This window comes from Exophiala viscosa (genome assembly GCF_022695815.1).
Source record: "Exophiala viscosa unplaced genomic scaffold EDD37scaffold_8, whole genome shotgun sequence".
NCBI classification, from domain to species: Eukaryota; Fungi; Ascomycota; class Eurotiomycetes; order Chaetothyriales; family Herpotrichiellaceae; genus Exophiala; species Exophiala viscosa.
In genome coordinates, this window is record NW_026944360.1 from 605,582 (window position 1) to 619,274 (window position 13,693).

Sequence of the window (13,693 nt, forward strand, 5' to 3'; positions counted from 1 at the left end):
CCGCAAGAAAATTCCAACTCGGACTGGTACCCGTTTGGCTACTCACGGACAGACCGACAGTATGGAACATTGGCATGGGCTGTGCATTGTCAGAAGACCTGATGTTCTTGCGTGGTCCAGATATTCTCGAAGCCATAATGGAGGCTCTAACCCCAGATGATAACAGATCAGCATGGAATGCCAGGGAGGAAGCCACTAGTCTATTCTGGAGCAGACCACGGCAAGATGGTAAAGTGAATCTGATGGAAGCATGATGGAAACCAAAGAAGATGTGAAGGTCAAATAAATCGCTCGAATGATCTCTGTGTAACTCGTACTTTCGCCGAAGAGCCCCACCTGGCACGTGCAGTCTAGCCTGAAATGGCAGAGTCCGATCGGCGTCGGAGTCAATTGTTCAACGTCTGCCGTGAGTGACTCCGTGAGCATCAAGAAACATCGAGAAGCGCTCCTTGATTGAAATGCAGACGCGGTGGCTATGGGTTGATTTGCCATTTGTCCACAATATCTCATACACCGGCGGCAGCTTGAGCCGTCTTCGTGACAAGGTTGATAAGCCTGGACATCTAGTGCATGGTGGATACTCGTATTCATGGGATAGGAAAGCAACGAACGGCCTCGTTGGCACGGAGGTTGTCACCAGCAAGATATATTTGAGCCTTGCCAATCAATCATGATTGAAGAGAGACTTCGCTGCCGCTGGGACACGCTTTTCAAGAATCGTGCTTGGTGAAACAGCTGATATGTTGGCTTTGAGTTCTACGAGGCTTTCGAGTATGCCGCTCGCCGACTGCCGATGGACCCTGGGGATTTTCTTTTTTAAGATTGAGATCCTCCCGCGAAAGGTCGATGCCGCCTATCTGCCAAATTTTGTGGCATTACCGGGTTTTATCAACGGGTAGAACTGGATGTTTGGCTGTGTTGTGCTGCATTGTGCTTGCATATCGTCGGCTTTCGACCAGGCGGGGCCGGATCCATCGTCTTCAATTGCCCATGCTCGTAAGTGGCGAATCTGATGCCCTGTCGACACCCCTATTCCTTGCCCTGGAACGGCCGGAACATGACTACGCGACTCTCTCCGGCATATTTGTACAGCATCTCCATCGCGAACCTTATCCTGATTTGTGGACTTTGCCACCCAGATTTGAGGTACTTGTACTTTATTCTGACGGCGAGGCCCTCCAACAGGTCATCTGACTCGACCATGTGACCCACCAGATTGACTCTCAGTGGTTGCTATTCCGGCAGGCGCGGCTTTTTTTCAACGTCAAGTCATGTCCTCGCCGGCATCAAAGGAGAAGATCGACGACAGATGAGGTGGCGATGAGAGGCGGGGTGGCGAACCCAAGATCATCAAAATTGGCCGTAATGCCCAAACTGCATACTTCCTGTTTCACTGATTCGTTCCCTCAGATTTTCCTGATAGAGACACCGGTGGGGATGGACGTGGAGACATATATCAATCACACATCAATTAAAGCTCATTCGCAAGCCAAATTGGCAATGTTTACGAACGGACCAACTGCTCAGTTCGCAGGCTCTTCTTATCAATGCAGACTTTCATTACCACATGAAAATCATGTAAACCAACAGCGAGAGTACTGGATGCTATCGCCCCTTTTTAGTTCTCACTGCACTTTTACCACTGGACACGACTTTGCGCGCCGACGTCGATGCAGCTGCACTCCTCGTCTGCATGCTGTAACCGCCCCTCGGTGTCTCATTGACCGTCACCTGTGCCCCTTGGTCGTAGTCGCTGTCGTCGTCGTGATCATCGTCGTCGTCCTCCTCCTCCTCTTCAGAGTCAGATGGCACTTGATACCGCATGACTTCGGGCTCTTGGAGCTCCTCCCCGGGAAGGAATAGCTCATCTTGTGGGCGACGATATTGTGCAGCTTGATTTGGAAGCACATGCGGTGGCCCAGACGCCACACGTCGTTGAGGTGAGGCAAACCTTGGATCCGAAGGATCAAAGCGCGGTGCCCTGGCAATATTTGTTTGGTAAGGCAGTTGACCCATTGGGACGTCGACGAGGCTCGATGCCGAGCGTGACCTGGGTTCCCAGTCGGCTTCAGAGGGGTCAGGTCGAGCCGCACGAGCTGATGTCGAATCCGAGCCAGACCCGAGGCTGTATATAGCTTCCGGATTTGAAGCGTAGCGACTTGAATAGTAAGGCTGGTGATGCATAGCCAATTGCTCTGCCTGTTGTTGCCGTAAGGATTGACTAGAACTTGCACGAGAGCTTTGCCTGAGGGCGTCGGCCTGACGTGGCCCGGTAATATAGTAGCCCGATGGATAGGGTGGCTGACGACCAAAACCCGGATCGACAGAGCGCCCGCGGTAGGCTGCAGCAGGATCATCACGTCTGTCGCGACCAGAAGAGGAAGATGCAGAGCTCGTCCCACGGTTTCGTGCGTCGACAGTCTTGCCCTTGGGCGAATTACTGGCTGACTTGTCTTCATTCCTGCTAGACTTCTTGCGAACCTCAACAGGCTTTCGTCTGACCGCAGCCTCCTTTTTGCCCCTGGGAGCGGCCTTTGGTCCTGTGGAGGGAAGAGGTGAAGGAAGAGGAGGCATCTGGTTCCGCTCTGCACGTTCCAAAGCATCAATCTCAGCTCGACTCAACTTGACGTTGGGCTTACCAAGAGCCCGAGCACGCGCGATCCTCTCAAGAGCTCTCTGCACTAACATCTCCTCCTTATTCCGGTAGACAACTTGCATGCCTGCTGGTCCCGTGAGACCTGTGGAAACCTCGTATTCGTCTTCGTCATCAGAAGGAGTAAAGTCATCGTCGTAAGCAGCAACTGAACGCCGTCGGCGGAAATCACCACCGCCTAAATCAATACCAGTAAAACGAAGCTCATCCGAAACGAATCTTTCTCGGCCATCGTCATAATCAGTGTCAAGCTCCTCCACACGTGCATCGTAATTCCACGACCGTTGCTGCGCCTGCCAGTATCTTTCATTCTTGCTCGCCGGTCGTCCCCCTGGTGGTCTTCCCCAAGGGGGCATATCGTATGGAGTTCGCGGCCGACCACCTAGACCGCCTCCTCGGAAAAAGCATTCTCGATTGGTCTATCCATGAGGGAGGCATGGCCGAGAATGGTGACACCAGTAGCGCCGATCAGCCACAAGAAAGTGGTAATGGGTGAAGAAATGAAAGCGACCGGGACTGCAACACAAGCCAGTGCAGTGTAGAGTTGAGACGCAGTAGCACGGAAGGTGCCAATTTCAAGGTCACGACCTCCCAGTTTGCCAATTCCCCACATGCCACAAGTCACAAAGATAATGTCGAAGAGAAGCCACATATTGGTGAGCAAGCTGTAGATGGCGAGCATGACAAAAACCACGGCATAATTGCTGGAGAAATAGCTGAGGTTGTAGTTGACTCTGGTCTGAACTTCCCCAAAGTTATTTGGCTTCGACAATCTCTTCAGGTCGAAGAACTCGGAGATAGGTTTGAGGTTGGCAAATCGAGACGCGAGTGGCTGCGATCGTACGCTGTTGAAGCGGTCGGAGAGGTTGAGGCGGGAGGTGATAGCGTCCAGGGGGATGCTAATTCGAGCCATTGTGTCTGGTAGAAGTGATCGAAGGAGAAAATGGGAGATCTGAATGTTCAACTCTGTATGCTCATTAGCAACCCGTCGCCATCGTGTCAAGCTCGAATATATGTAGGCTCAACTGTATGTGCAACGTACAAAGAGGTGGATGTATGAACCCGTCGGATGACGAACAAGGCAGGTAACGAGTGACTCGAAGGATGGAATGGAAGTGAGTTGGATGAAGAATGAAGAATTGTTTAAACAAAGGGGTGCAGGTGCAGGTGCGGGCAACGCGTGTTCTTCAGGAACTGACTGACCCCTAATAAATGCAGGAATTCGACGCTTTTGACGGGGACAGAATTTCGAGGCAAGCGACAGACACAGATTTCGCCCGCAATCTGAAATCTGGCAAATCTGTCAGCCTTTGCCCTTTGTTGGATTTTCTCGCTTCGGGGCCTTGGGGACAGGGGCGCAGCCACCACTTCCAGATATGGCACCGGAGACCGGCCACGTTCTGGGTGAGCCGGTGATTTGGACACTCACTGTGCACTCCGTATCACACACTCCCTGACCTGCCCACCGCAGGCTCAAGGAAGTGCAATTGTCATCGCCCTCGATGTTAACATACGAGATTGCAACAAAAGAGGAAGTGGAAGAAACAAGCTGTCAACTGTAGAACAAGGAATAACATCCGAACTAAATACACTTCTCATCCTTTGAGGACATTACAAGCTACTGCATCTGTCCCGCTGCGTCTCGTTCTCAGATCCCTGTTAATTGGACCACGTTTTTTGGGCATCACCCACAAATCACTACAAAACCCATTGCCTCATCCCTTTCCTGCATACAAACTCCCAAAACCAAAGCGTCCAACTGCGTTGCAGGCATTTGTGCCCATTTCCTTGTTTTCGTTTGGGGCGGTGGGTGAAAGATGAGGCTGCGAATCCTGCACTTGTTCGTCCTTTCGACTCTCCTTCTCCTGGTCGCAGCATGGTCCAAGGATGACTACGAGATCTTCAAACTCAAGGACGAAGTCGAGGCTGCCGAAGGTTCAGATGTCTCCTTTTACGATTTCCTAGGCGTCAAGTCCTCCGCGACGGTCGATGAAATTGGTAAAGCTTTTCGAAAGAAATCACGGGCGTTGCATCCCGACAAGGTCAAACATTCCTATGTCGCTTCACGGTCGACGCCGAAACCCAAGAAGGCAGGGGAGAAGAAGAAGTCTGGAGTGCATGTGTCCAAGGGGCCGTCCGAGCGAGAACTCCAGCGATTCACAAAACAAGCAGGAGAAAGATACAGTCGCTTAGGTGTGGTTGCCAATATCCTCAAAGGACCGCAACGAGAGAGGTACGATTTTTTCTTGCAACACGGCTTTCCAGCATGGCGAGGAACCGGCTACTACTACACCAGATACCGTCCTGGGCTGGGGACGGTCTTGGTCGGGTTGTTCCTGGTATTTGGTGGAGGGGCGCACTATTTTGCGTTGGTCACAAGCTACAAACGACAACGTGATTTTATGGAGAGATATATCAGATATGCCAGAAAGACTGCCTGGGGTGACGAGTTGGGGATTCGTGGCATACCCGGCGTAGCTCAACCCGTCGAAGTTCCTGAGACCACCGAGGAGCCGGATCCAATGGCAAATTTGAATCGACGCCAGAAGCGAGAAATGGAGCGACAGAACAGAAAGGAAAAGCCAGGCAAGACCAAACCAGCACCCAAAGCACGTCCTGTTCAGTCTTCTCCAGCAGAGCGACGACGTGTGACTGCTGAGAATGGCAAGGTTTTGATTGTCGACTCAATGGGGGATGTGTTTTTGGAAGAAGAGGACGAAGACGGAGATGTTCAGGAATACCTGCTTGACCTCGACGAGATACATAAACCGACAATCTGGGACACCGGCGTTGTTCGCCTTCCCGTATGGCTGTACAGAAAGGCGTTCGATCCTTTTCTAAAGAACACCGACCCTATCCCCAGTGACGACGCTGCGCCTTCCGTCATAGAGACAGTGTCCGAGACGATAGAGAGTGTCGTACCAGACAAGTTGACAAGTTCGGACCTCAGCTCCAGTCAGGACTCTGGATTTGAGATTGTGGATTCGACTGGAATGGAGACTGAGCCGGAGAAGGCATCTGGGGTAAAAAAGAGAGGCAAAAAGGGCAAGAAATGATACCTGATTTCAAAAGCGAAGTAGGAGCAGATGGCCTGGTTAGCAGCATGTTCCTGCACCAAGAAGTAAACAAATCAAAGTCTGCACAAGAACACGGGTTCCACGGCCTTCACTGTTCCGTTCCATTCATTTTCAGGTAACTCCTGGTCGTGATGTCGTTACTGGATAATGTTTCACCTTCTGTCTGGTACTGTGCCAACACCAGCAGTGCTGAGACAGCGAGTACTAGATTATATGAACATCTTTGCAATGCCTACCAGTGATGAAATGCTTTCTCCAACACCACCACCCATTGCAGGAAGAGCCGTCCCACCAGCATAATCACGAGCACCACCCCTGGCATAAAATCTCTCACTCTGCTGAGGCCCTCCCATCATTCTCTGTAACGAAGGCGGCAGCCTGAGTCCGACCTGCGCCAGAAGTTTTGCAAGTGCTCCTCCTGTGAGTAACGGCATTATTACCAGCAGGAACACCTTCAGTGGATGTCTGCGCATGTAGGAGTAGATTTCGCGAAGGAAGCGTCGAATGCGATTGACAAATCCAGATCGAGGGCGGGCGCGCCCATGACCTCGTGAGGACCCTCCGCCGCCGAAGGAGAAGAATGAGGAAGCGCTTCGTGAGTACGCAGGTCGGGAGGAATAGTGGTGTGACCGCCCTGACGGGCTGCGGCTGCGCTCTGTACCACCGAAGCCGTCGTTCCAAAAGCCCATTGCTTATCTGTGAAACTTGGTGTCTCGAGATCAATCGAGGTGTGGGTGGAGGTCAGTCGAGGCTTGCACAGCTGGTACTCAGCGTATTTCCCACCGCGTCGGTAGGTATGTGGAACCGGTGGGATCGGCCCGTTGCTCTCGCTTTGGAATTGGTCGGCGAAGGAGGGTAATTCTATGCTCGGACGTGTTATCACAAGGTGGGATGGTTATTTTCTGAAGGTCAGAGCAGTTCAAACATAAAGAGTTCGAGCACCAGCCCTTTCCCCAGACCGCTCGGATGCAATTTCGAGTGGCTGGAGGGTCGGGAGACTGACAAGCGGATCAGAGGCTAACTACTCTAGCAAGGCTGTCGGGAGTCGGGACTAAAGGTTAGGGGTCCATCGCCTGGTGCCGAGATGGTTGGCTGGGCCCCAAAAGCACCAAAAAGCACATGCCTACGGCTAAAGCCACAGGTGACAGAATCCCTATTGACGCCACTGTGGCTTCAACTTCTGGTCGACGTCATGCGCGAGCATGGGTTTTGCCAGGACAGGAATGTCGATGACCTACTACTCAGGCTGGCTGGCAGACTGCCATACAATCCTCCTGCCGTTATCACTCTCCCAACATCATACCTATATCCTTCAGACATCATTCTTCAACCTTATCCCGAATTTGTTTCCGTGGTCGATTTCGCGTTACGGATTCACCCAGTTTCACCTGTTCACTCTTATTGCCGCATCTCCCCTCACCTGCAATCTTCGAACCAATTCCTAAAACACCATCAAACAACTATTTCAGCCTGACATCAATATGTCGGAACTTCCAGACTACTGTAAGTTACACTACGAGTATAGGTACAATCTCATCTGACGACTTGTAGATGCCATCCTCGAGGTTGCTCCTTCTGCAACAGAGGAGGAAATCAAGAGAGCCTACAAGAAGGCTGCCCTGAAATGGCACCCCGACCGCGTTCCGTCTGATTCCCCCGAGCGACCAAGGCGAACGAAGATGTTTCAAAGGATCAATGACGCCTACTACACATTGAGTGAGAAGAGCCGGCGGAGAGATTACGACGAAGCTCGCCGCTTTCAAGGCACGGCTCATTACGATGAGGATGCTGATGAAGAGATTCCACGTAAAGAGCCGGCAACTGGTGGGGCCTCCTGGGCCAGTTGGGGGTATAATACCTTCTTTGGTGGCCAAGGGCACGCTGCGCCAGAAGCAGACGGGACAGCAAATGATCAATTCAAGAGTGCCTTCGAAGAGATGATGGATGAAAACGACATGGCCGACAACGCTGGAGACAAGAAAGTTCCAAATCGACGCTTCTGGTCCCTCATCGGCGGTGCTTCTGGTAGTGCTTTGGGTTTCATCGTCGGCGGAGCCGTTGGAGTTCTCCCTGGCGCCGTAGCTGGAAGCCAGCTTGGTAAGATCAGGGATACGAACCAGAAGCCAGTGTACGCTGTATTCCAGGAGTTGGATCAGGGCAAGAAGGCCCGGATCTTGAGCGAACTCGCCGCCAAGATCTTCAGTGGTGCTATAAGTTGATCGCATACACACAGAGTCTGTCAACGAGCTGCCTTTGGTTTTTCTTACACCTGGTTTCTAGGCTTTTCGCATCATGCTTGCTGGTCTACTTGGTGCGACGAGGCGGAGATGGGCGGCTTCCCCATAGGAGTACGGTGCAGGGTAAAGTTGTCATCGCTCTACAGCACGTCGCTTATTGACGATGTCTCACCGTTCAGCGGTTTTTGTCAATCTTTAGCCTGGTCCTTTCGTCAGAGTCCGTCGCGTTTCACTTAAGATGCGACAAGAATACTCGAAGGTGCCAAGGGCTGTATCTCTGTGTGCCATTTCTTGGACGCTAGGGACCTCCTGCGCAAGAGTGGCCGTTGTCTGGCAGTTCCGAGAACTGTGTAATGTCACTGTGAAAGGCAACTCGATGAGCCAGCCGGTCATCTACGCGCGCTGGTGCTTTAACTTGGCATGTTGCAATCACCACAGCACCAAGAAGCCTCCCGGAAAGCCTTTGATCAAACAATTTCCTGTTCGTTCTTTGCCGCATTATTGTTAGAACGCACCTGCGTCTTTGGATTGCTGCTATTTCTTAATGAGCGTACTACGGTCAATCGGAGCCGGATAAACCAGCTTGGGAACTTTGTTTCCGTGTCTTCTAAAAGAAGAACTTTCCCCTTCTTCGCTGCACCTATTCCCGATCCTCGTCCACGCCCTCCTTCGCTGAGGATGATCCCTTTGTCGTGCTAGGTATGGCAGTCCTATTCCTGCGGCTGTAGATGCGTTAGGGCGAAGAAGCAGGGAACATAACGATCAATGGTGCACGACGCGCCATGAGGCCCCCGATGAGGTTGATAGCAGTCCAACTCGACAACGTGAAAGTGTCCAGCCTCCAGTGTCGATGGTGGGTTACTGTATCACCCTCATGGGACCATGGCGTAACGGGGTATTGAGTCGGCTGCGAGGAGGACTTGATGGTCAGCTACGAGGGGGCTCTCTCTGCATGATTCCGGTCTTACGACTCTGCAGTCAAGGCTGGACAGGCCTGTTCAACAACCAGAGAGTGGCCGGTAAGCATCGCATGCAGAAGTAGCCCCCTCGCAACTCACCATTGAGTCCTCCTCGTAGCCGACTCAGTAGCCCGTTACGCCGGGTCTAAGAACTCAGTTAGCGTAGAGAGAAGTATGAAAACTCTGCTGATAAAGGGAGGCAGGAATATGACGTTACCGATTCGAGGAATGGGTGCCGGTCCAGGCCCAGAGTGACGAGGACCGTGCCCAGCGCGTCGGCGCCGCCATCCATGAACACTGCACCGAGGATGGCTTCGACGGTGGTCGCCATGGTCTTGTTGGAGACAGATAGCGTGCCCTGGTTCAAGATAACGCAGTCATGGAGACCATGTTCGTAGCCGACGGCGCTGAGATTGGTGTTCGAGAGCAATGCCTGCTCGGCTTGAGTCCACTGGCCTTGCGAAAGATCAGCCGAGTCACGTATGAGTATCAGGACTATTCTCACCTTTGCTTCGGCCACTATCATACCATCTTCTGCACAAGTATGCCTTGGTGGCAGCATCCCCGAAGACTGCAAGGCTGTCATTTCTGCGGATAGGGACGAGTTGGCGATCCCAGCGAAGCGTATGGCCGGAAGCTTGAAGTGCTTCGAGGCACTTAAGCTTGTTTGGTAACTCGTACTTGATGATGGCTTCGCATCTCTCGACTTTGGCTTCATTCGTCGTCATTGTCGCAGGTTGTTGCACGCTGTCGAAGGCTCACCTAGGAGATGGGAATGAATACGTTTTACGGTCGTTCGCAAAGATGGGAAGTAGAGAGGGACATATTTATTCGCAAGCGCGACTACTTGGGAATAGGAGGCTGGTGCTTGTGGCTGGTGCCTGTGGAGGGATCAGCCACTAATGCAGGCTGATTCTCGTACCAAAAAAGGCATCTTTGGTCTGGTCCTCTATGTACGCCTCCTAATTCCCAATGCACACCTCTTGAAATGTCGTCCCATCTGTTCAAGGTAGTGGTTTGCATCTGCGGCCCGTGACCAGCACCTATGATGCTTCCACGCCTTCGCCTTACAGTCCATGCAGAGGCAGAGTTTCCTGATGTAGGCAGCCAGGAATCGAGCATGTTCGTATTGTAAAACATTGGATTCGCAAGCTTCAGCCTTACGGATCTGATCTCGACATGAAGAAGGAAGCTCCTGCGTTCTGGGCCTGGCGGGGTAGATCTAATTGTTCCTTGGGCATGATTGTTTACAGTGCCTCGGACATCTTCAAGACTGAGCAAGGGGCGGAGATTAGAAAATAACCTGATCATGGTATTCTACTGACTCGTCTCAGGAGAGGCAACAGGGGTGGATATGCGGGTTTATGTGCCAGATATAGTTATATGTTCTCTTGTGATTAGAATGATATGTATTGTCGTAATAATGACCCAAAGGGTGACCTTTTCCCTCTACCAGCTCGCTTTGAAACCTTTACGGCCCGAGCATGCAATGCAAACACCTATCCAGAAAACGCCCAATTATCGTCCTCAATCCCGTTCGCAGGCTTTTCCAGAATACAATGGGAGTGTTGACATGCTTAAAAGTATCCACAGAAAGAGTAGAATGCACCATTCGCCACGCAACATCTCTTTTATCAGAACCGGAGACGACCTACACCACGCTTCTTCTTTCCCAAGTCATGATGATCATTGGGATAGGCAGGAGGACTATTAGTCATGTGTGTGCCCCTGTATGCACCAGCCTCGAGATCATCACCCGGCCCAACGTTCCTGTTTTGATTCGGACCCGCCGAATCGTTGGTGAGCGGAGCACCAGGTTGCTGTCCGGTCTGATGCTTCTCCATCTCTGCCCTGAGCGCCCAGCCTTGTGGTTGATGGTGGCTGGTCCGGACTGATGGCAAGAGGTCGAGCAGGAAGGAAAGAACGTAGAATGTAAACACCAACGCAACAATCCATTCGAAAACAGCGGCCACATTTGGTTTGCCAGTGTAACTCGTCGAGGCGAAGATGACAGCCAAGACAAACTCGACGAGGATGAAGGTCAATTTGACCCAGAAGCTTATGTGTAGGATGCGGTGGCTGCGATAGTGGATGCCCAAACGTTGGTACTCGGCGCACAGGAAGATGGCGGAGAACCAGTACCCTCCGATAAAGAGCAATAAGAAGGCGTCGTGTAGGCGGGGGTAGTGATGTGTGTCAAAATTAGAGAGGAGGATGAGGCCTGCGGAGCCCGCGATCGCGAAGAGGATTGCGATGACTGATAGGATCTTCTGGGCTCGTGAGGTGTTGGGGGCCAGGCGGCCTGCGTGTCGAAGCCAGCGTTCGGACATGAAGGCCAGATCTAGGAAGACTGTGGTGACGCAGGCGCCGGTTATGAAGAGTGGTTTTAACTTGTAGGCGCCCACGTCGGAGATGTAGGCTATCGTTTGGCCTGGGTCCATGGACGGGTAGATGGGGTGGCCTATTGTTTCCCAGTAGATGAACATTGCTAGGAGCATGCCGAGCCACCTTACATTGTCAGTGTCTGACCAGAAGTGGCTTTGCTAGAGCAAGAGTGAGGAAGTAGAGACTTACATGCACGCCGAGATGACGGGAAACATCCAACTTCCTAGATACCACATCTTGGATGTTGATGAGGGTCAAACGGTCCGCCCAGGACGTTGGAGAGAGTTGTTGGTGAGGTCGCGTGAGGATTGTAAGAGGCGAGTGTGTTTGTTTACTCAGGTGGGACGGTGGTTTGTGGCGATGGAGAAGAGGAACAGAAAGGAGATATGTTTGATTTTATCACGAAGGAAGTCTGGGGATTGACGTTGCAATGCAATGACTACATCATTATTTGCCGTCTGGCGGATGTATGAAGCGGCAACGGCAATACCGTTAAAAAGGCTCCTCCGATCTTGTACGAGATATTGACAAAGCCCGAGATGTGCAATAATGCAGGGACGAAAAGTACAGTGGTATGTAAGCGGCTCAACTCGGCAATAAACTGACCTCGATTAAACCTAGTGATAAAGACTTATTCCACGCATATTTTTTCTCCCTATCAAGTTATGCTGAACACAAATAAGCCAGATAGTCGTACGGCTACTTGCGTCGCAATTGACTGCGGTTTCTTGGTTGCGCAAGCATCATGAAAATTGCCAATCATGTCGACGTCATGGGTGGAACAGAGATTTACTGACGCAATGAAAGCCATTGAGAGATTGTCAGTGCCTCACAGCCAATGGAACGAGACCAAGCTTTCTCTATTGCCGGTCAATCCCGAATCCAGAATGACGTCGCATTGAAATTAACCATGACACTTTGACTTTATTGATCCTTCAACGCCATGACTAAGTAGTTGGTCACGCTCGTGTTTGCTGCTTGTGGTCAAGTAAGGACCATTTATGTACTGTGCGCAGTATACTCATTCAAGAAGGTCCTTTGCAAGGGCCACTTGTATGAGCTAGTCTGACCCCTTCTTGTCTCAGGCAATTGCCCGCTTGATCGAGGGCATGTCTGGGCCAATACACCCCAGCGATTGGTTATATGCGGCCATTGTATTGTTGGATGAGACAGGGTTGTCAGCAGCACGATGCTGACAAACCCAGTAGTAAGAGACTTCGTTGTCTTGATGGGTCAACCCAAGGAACCTGGGGTAGATACGAGTCTGACCGGCATAAACCGGCAAAGGTCGAAGGATATACATCTGACAAAAGACGTTGAATTTCTCGCTTAACCGCCAATCAGTAAGATTCAGCCACACACAAAACTCTCTTGCTGGTGAGCTTGAGAAGCCGCCCGTACGTTGGGCCAGGCCTTCCATTCACTGCGTGGCTAGGATCGCATTCTTTACACGTTCACGTTGACCGTGATCGATACCAATCTTATCGAGATAACCTTCAACGCCACCGTATACCGAGTCGAGATGTTGAAGGACTTTGTGGCAGAATTCAGGAGGGCAGCCCGCAAAAGACTCGTCCAGGCCAATGCTTGAGATCTCTTCCATTCTTGCTGCCTTTTCCGGTTCCAGTTCTGATTCAGACAGGACATAATCCTTGCTGATGGCGTCGATGTTGATGTTGCATAGTAGGAGCACCAACAACACTACGAGCCCAGTTCTGTCTTTCCCCTGGGTACAGTGAGCCAGAATAGGCCATGCGCCTTGGTCGGACAGAAGGTCAAATACTTCCTTGATTTCAGGTCCACTGTGGTCGAGGGTATCGATCCCAAGTCCAACGAGTCCGCGAGGTTTCATCAATTCCCGGCCAAGCACAGAGATGCCCTCGGTTCGGTAACCAAGAGCCATGAGCCCGATCATTTTGGCCAAACTGGTGTACTTGAGTTGCCAGATCAAGTGTCGCTCAAATCCTTTGCCATTGAGGTTGATATAGGCGTATCGAATACCGGGGATTTCAATTGCTTGCTGTACGGCCTTGTCTGAAGAGGGAACAACAGCAGACTGTGAGGCGAGGGCAACTTCTGATCGTTTCCTGGCGGCATTGATGTGCTCTGTTTTGGACCGCAGATCGAGGTTGGTCTTTATCTTGAATTTGTTGATGAGTTGTTCACGGTCCGACAGACTGCATTCGTCCGGACGAGCACTTCTGAACAGTCGACCTGTCTTGAGGACATTGGCCCCCAGTATTGTATTGATGTGAGCGCCAACATCACGAAAGTTGAGAAGGTTGTCGAACTGAGGTTTGTCGCGTCTTTCGTTTTGCATGGTGACAATGATTGTATGGCTATGGATATGGTGTTCTGGATTCGGAAATCAATGATCGTCAC

The 13,693-nt window shown here is 51.5% G+C and overlaps 8 protein-coding genes across 8 annotated transcripts; 2 read left to right on the plus strand and 6 right to left on the minus strand.

The window, feature by feature from the left end:
* Positions 1 to 1,605: 1,605 nt before the first annotated feature.
* On the minus strand, positions 1,606 to 3,009 carry EDD37DRAFT_651761 (uncharacterized protein; the record flags this gene model as incomplete). Its single annotated transcript, XM_062818388.1, has 1 exon — positions 1,606 to 3,009. The coding sequence occupies one exon, from the start codon at positions 3,007 to 3,009 to the stop codon at positions 1,606 to 1,608; it is 1,404 nt and encodes a 467-aa protein (XP_062668374.1).
* Positions 2,820 to 4,018, minus strand: EDD37DRAFT_477774 (prenylated rab acceptor PRA1). The gene has a single exon (XM_062813165.1). It carries the CDS (start codon positions 3,564 to 3,566, stop codon positions 3,036 to 3,038), a length of 531 nt encoding a protein of 176 aa, XP_062668375.1. The 5' UTR covers positions 3,567 to 4,018; the 3' UTR covers positions 2,820 to 3,035.
* Positions 4,019 to 4,470: 452 nt separating this feature from the next.
* EDD37DRAFT_651763 (uncharacterized protein) lies at positions 4,471 to 5,709 on the plus strand (the record flags this gene model as incomplete). Its single annotated transcript, XM_062818389.1, has 1 exon — positions 4,471 to 5,709. One exon carries the CDS (start codon positions 4,471 to 4,473, stop codon positions 5,707 to 5,709), a length of 1,239 nt encoding a protein of 412 aa, XP_062668376.1.
* A 115-nt stretch (positions 5,710 to 5,824) lies between these two features.
* EDD37DRAFT_475867 (uncharacterized protein) lies at positions 5,825 to 6,676 on the minus strand. The gene has a single exon (XM_062813163.1). It carries the CDS (start codon positions 6,417 to 6,419, stop codon positions 5,940 to 5,942), a length of 480 nt encoding a protein of 159 aa, XP_062668377.1. The 5' UTR covers positions 6,420 to 6,676; the 3' UTR covers positions 5,825 to 5,939.
* A 507-nt stretch (positions 6,677 to 7,183) lies between these two features.
* Positions 7,184 to 8,199, plus strand: EDD37DRAFT_475869 (DnaJ domain-containing protein). The gene is made up of 3 exons (XM_062813164.1): positions 7,184 to 7,233; positions 7,282 to 8,090; positions 8,147 to 8,199. The coding sequence occupies exons 1-2, from the start codon at positions 7,212 to 7,214 to the stop codon at positions 7,947 to 7,949; spliced, it is 690 nt and encodes a 229-aa protein (XP_062668378.1). The 5' UTR covers positions 7,184 to 7,211; the 3' UTR covers positions 7,950 to 8,090; positions 8,147 to 8,199.
* A 640-nt stretch (positions 8,200 to 8,839) lies between these two features.
* EDD37DRAFT_651766 (ribonuclease III domain-containing protein) lies at positions 8,840 to 9,654 on the minus strand (the record flags this gene model as incomplete). Its single annotated transcript, XM_062818390.1, has 4 exons — positions 8,840 to 8,886; positions 9,026 to 9,071; positions 9,144 to 9,382; positions 9,432 to 9,654. The coding sequence occupies 4 exons, from the start codon at positions 9,652 to 9,654 to the stop codon at positions 8,840 to 8,842; spliced, it is 555 nt and encodes a 184-aa protein (XP_062668379.1).
* A 621-nt stretch (positions 9,655 to 10,275) lies between these two features.
* Positions 10,276 to 11,950, minus strand: EDD37DRAFT_635208 (Frag1/DRAM/Sfk1 family-domain-containing protein). Its single transcript, XM_062816894.1, has 2 exons — positions 11,501 to 11,950; positions 10,276 to 11,434 (listed from the first exon to the last, which is right to left on the minus strand). Exons 1-2 carry the CDS (start codon positions 11,545 to 11,547, stop codon positions 10,561 to 10,563), a joined length of 921 nt encoding a protein of 306 aa, XP_062668380.1. The 5' UTR covers positions 11,548 to 11,950; the 3' UTR covers positions 10,276 to 10,560.
* A 781-nt stretch (positions 11,951 to 12,731) lies between these two features.
* Positions 12,732 to 13,631, minus strand: EDD37DRAFT_651768 (protein-tyrosine phosphatase; the record flags this gene model as incomplete). Its single annotated transcript, XM_062818391.1, has 1 exon — positions 12,732 to 13,631. The coding sequence occupies one exon, from the start codon at positions 13,629 to 13,631 to the stop codon at positions 12,732 to 12,734; it is 900 nt and encodes a 299-aa protein (XP_062668381.1).
* Between the last annotated feature and the right edge of the window lie 62 nt (positions 13,632 to 13,693).

Bases quoted from the DNA above. Each gene is read 5' to 3' on its own strand.
- EDD37DRAFT_477774 (XM_062813165.1), bottom strand. From the start codon at position 3,566: ATGGCTCGAATTAGCATCCCCCTGGACGCTATCACCTCCCGCCTCAAC.
- EDD37DRAFT_475867 (XM_062813163.1), bottom strand. From the start codon at position 6,419: ATGGGCTTTTGGAACGACGGCTTCGGTGGTACAGAGCGCAGCCGCAGC.
- EDD37DRAFT_475869 (XM_062813164.1), top strand. From the start codon at position 7,212: ATGTCGGAACTTCCAGACTACT. The intron at 7,234-7,281 runs GTAAGTTACACT...GACGACTTGTAG, and splicing joins GTCGGAACTTCCAGACTACT to ATGCCATCCTCGAGGTTGCT.
- EDD37DRAFT_635208 (XM_062816894.1), bottom strand. From the start codon at position 11,547: ATGTGGTATCTAGGAAGTTGGATGTTTCCCGTCATCTCGGCGTGCAT. The intron at 11,435-11,500 runs GTAAGTCTCTAC...TGACAATGTAAG, and splicing joins CCCGTCATCTCGGCGTGCAT to GTGGCTCGGCATGCTCCTAG.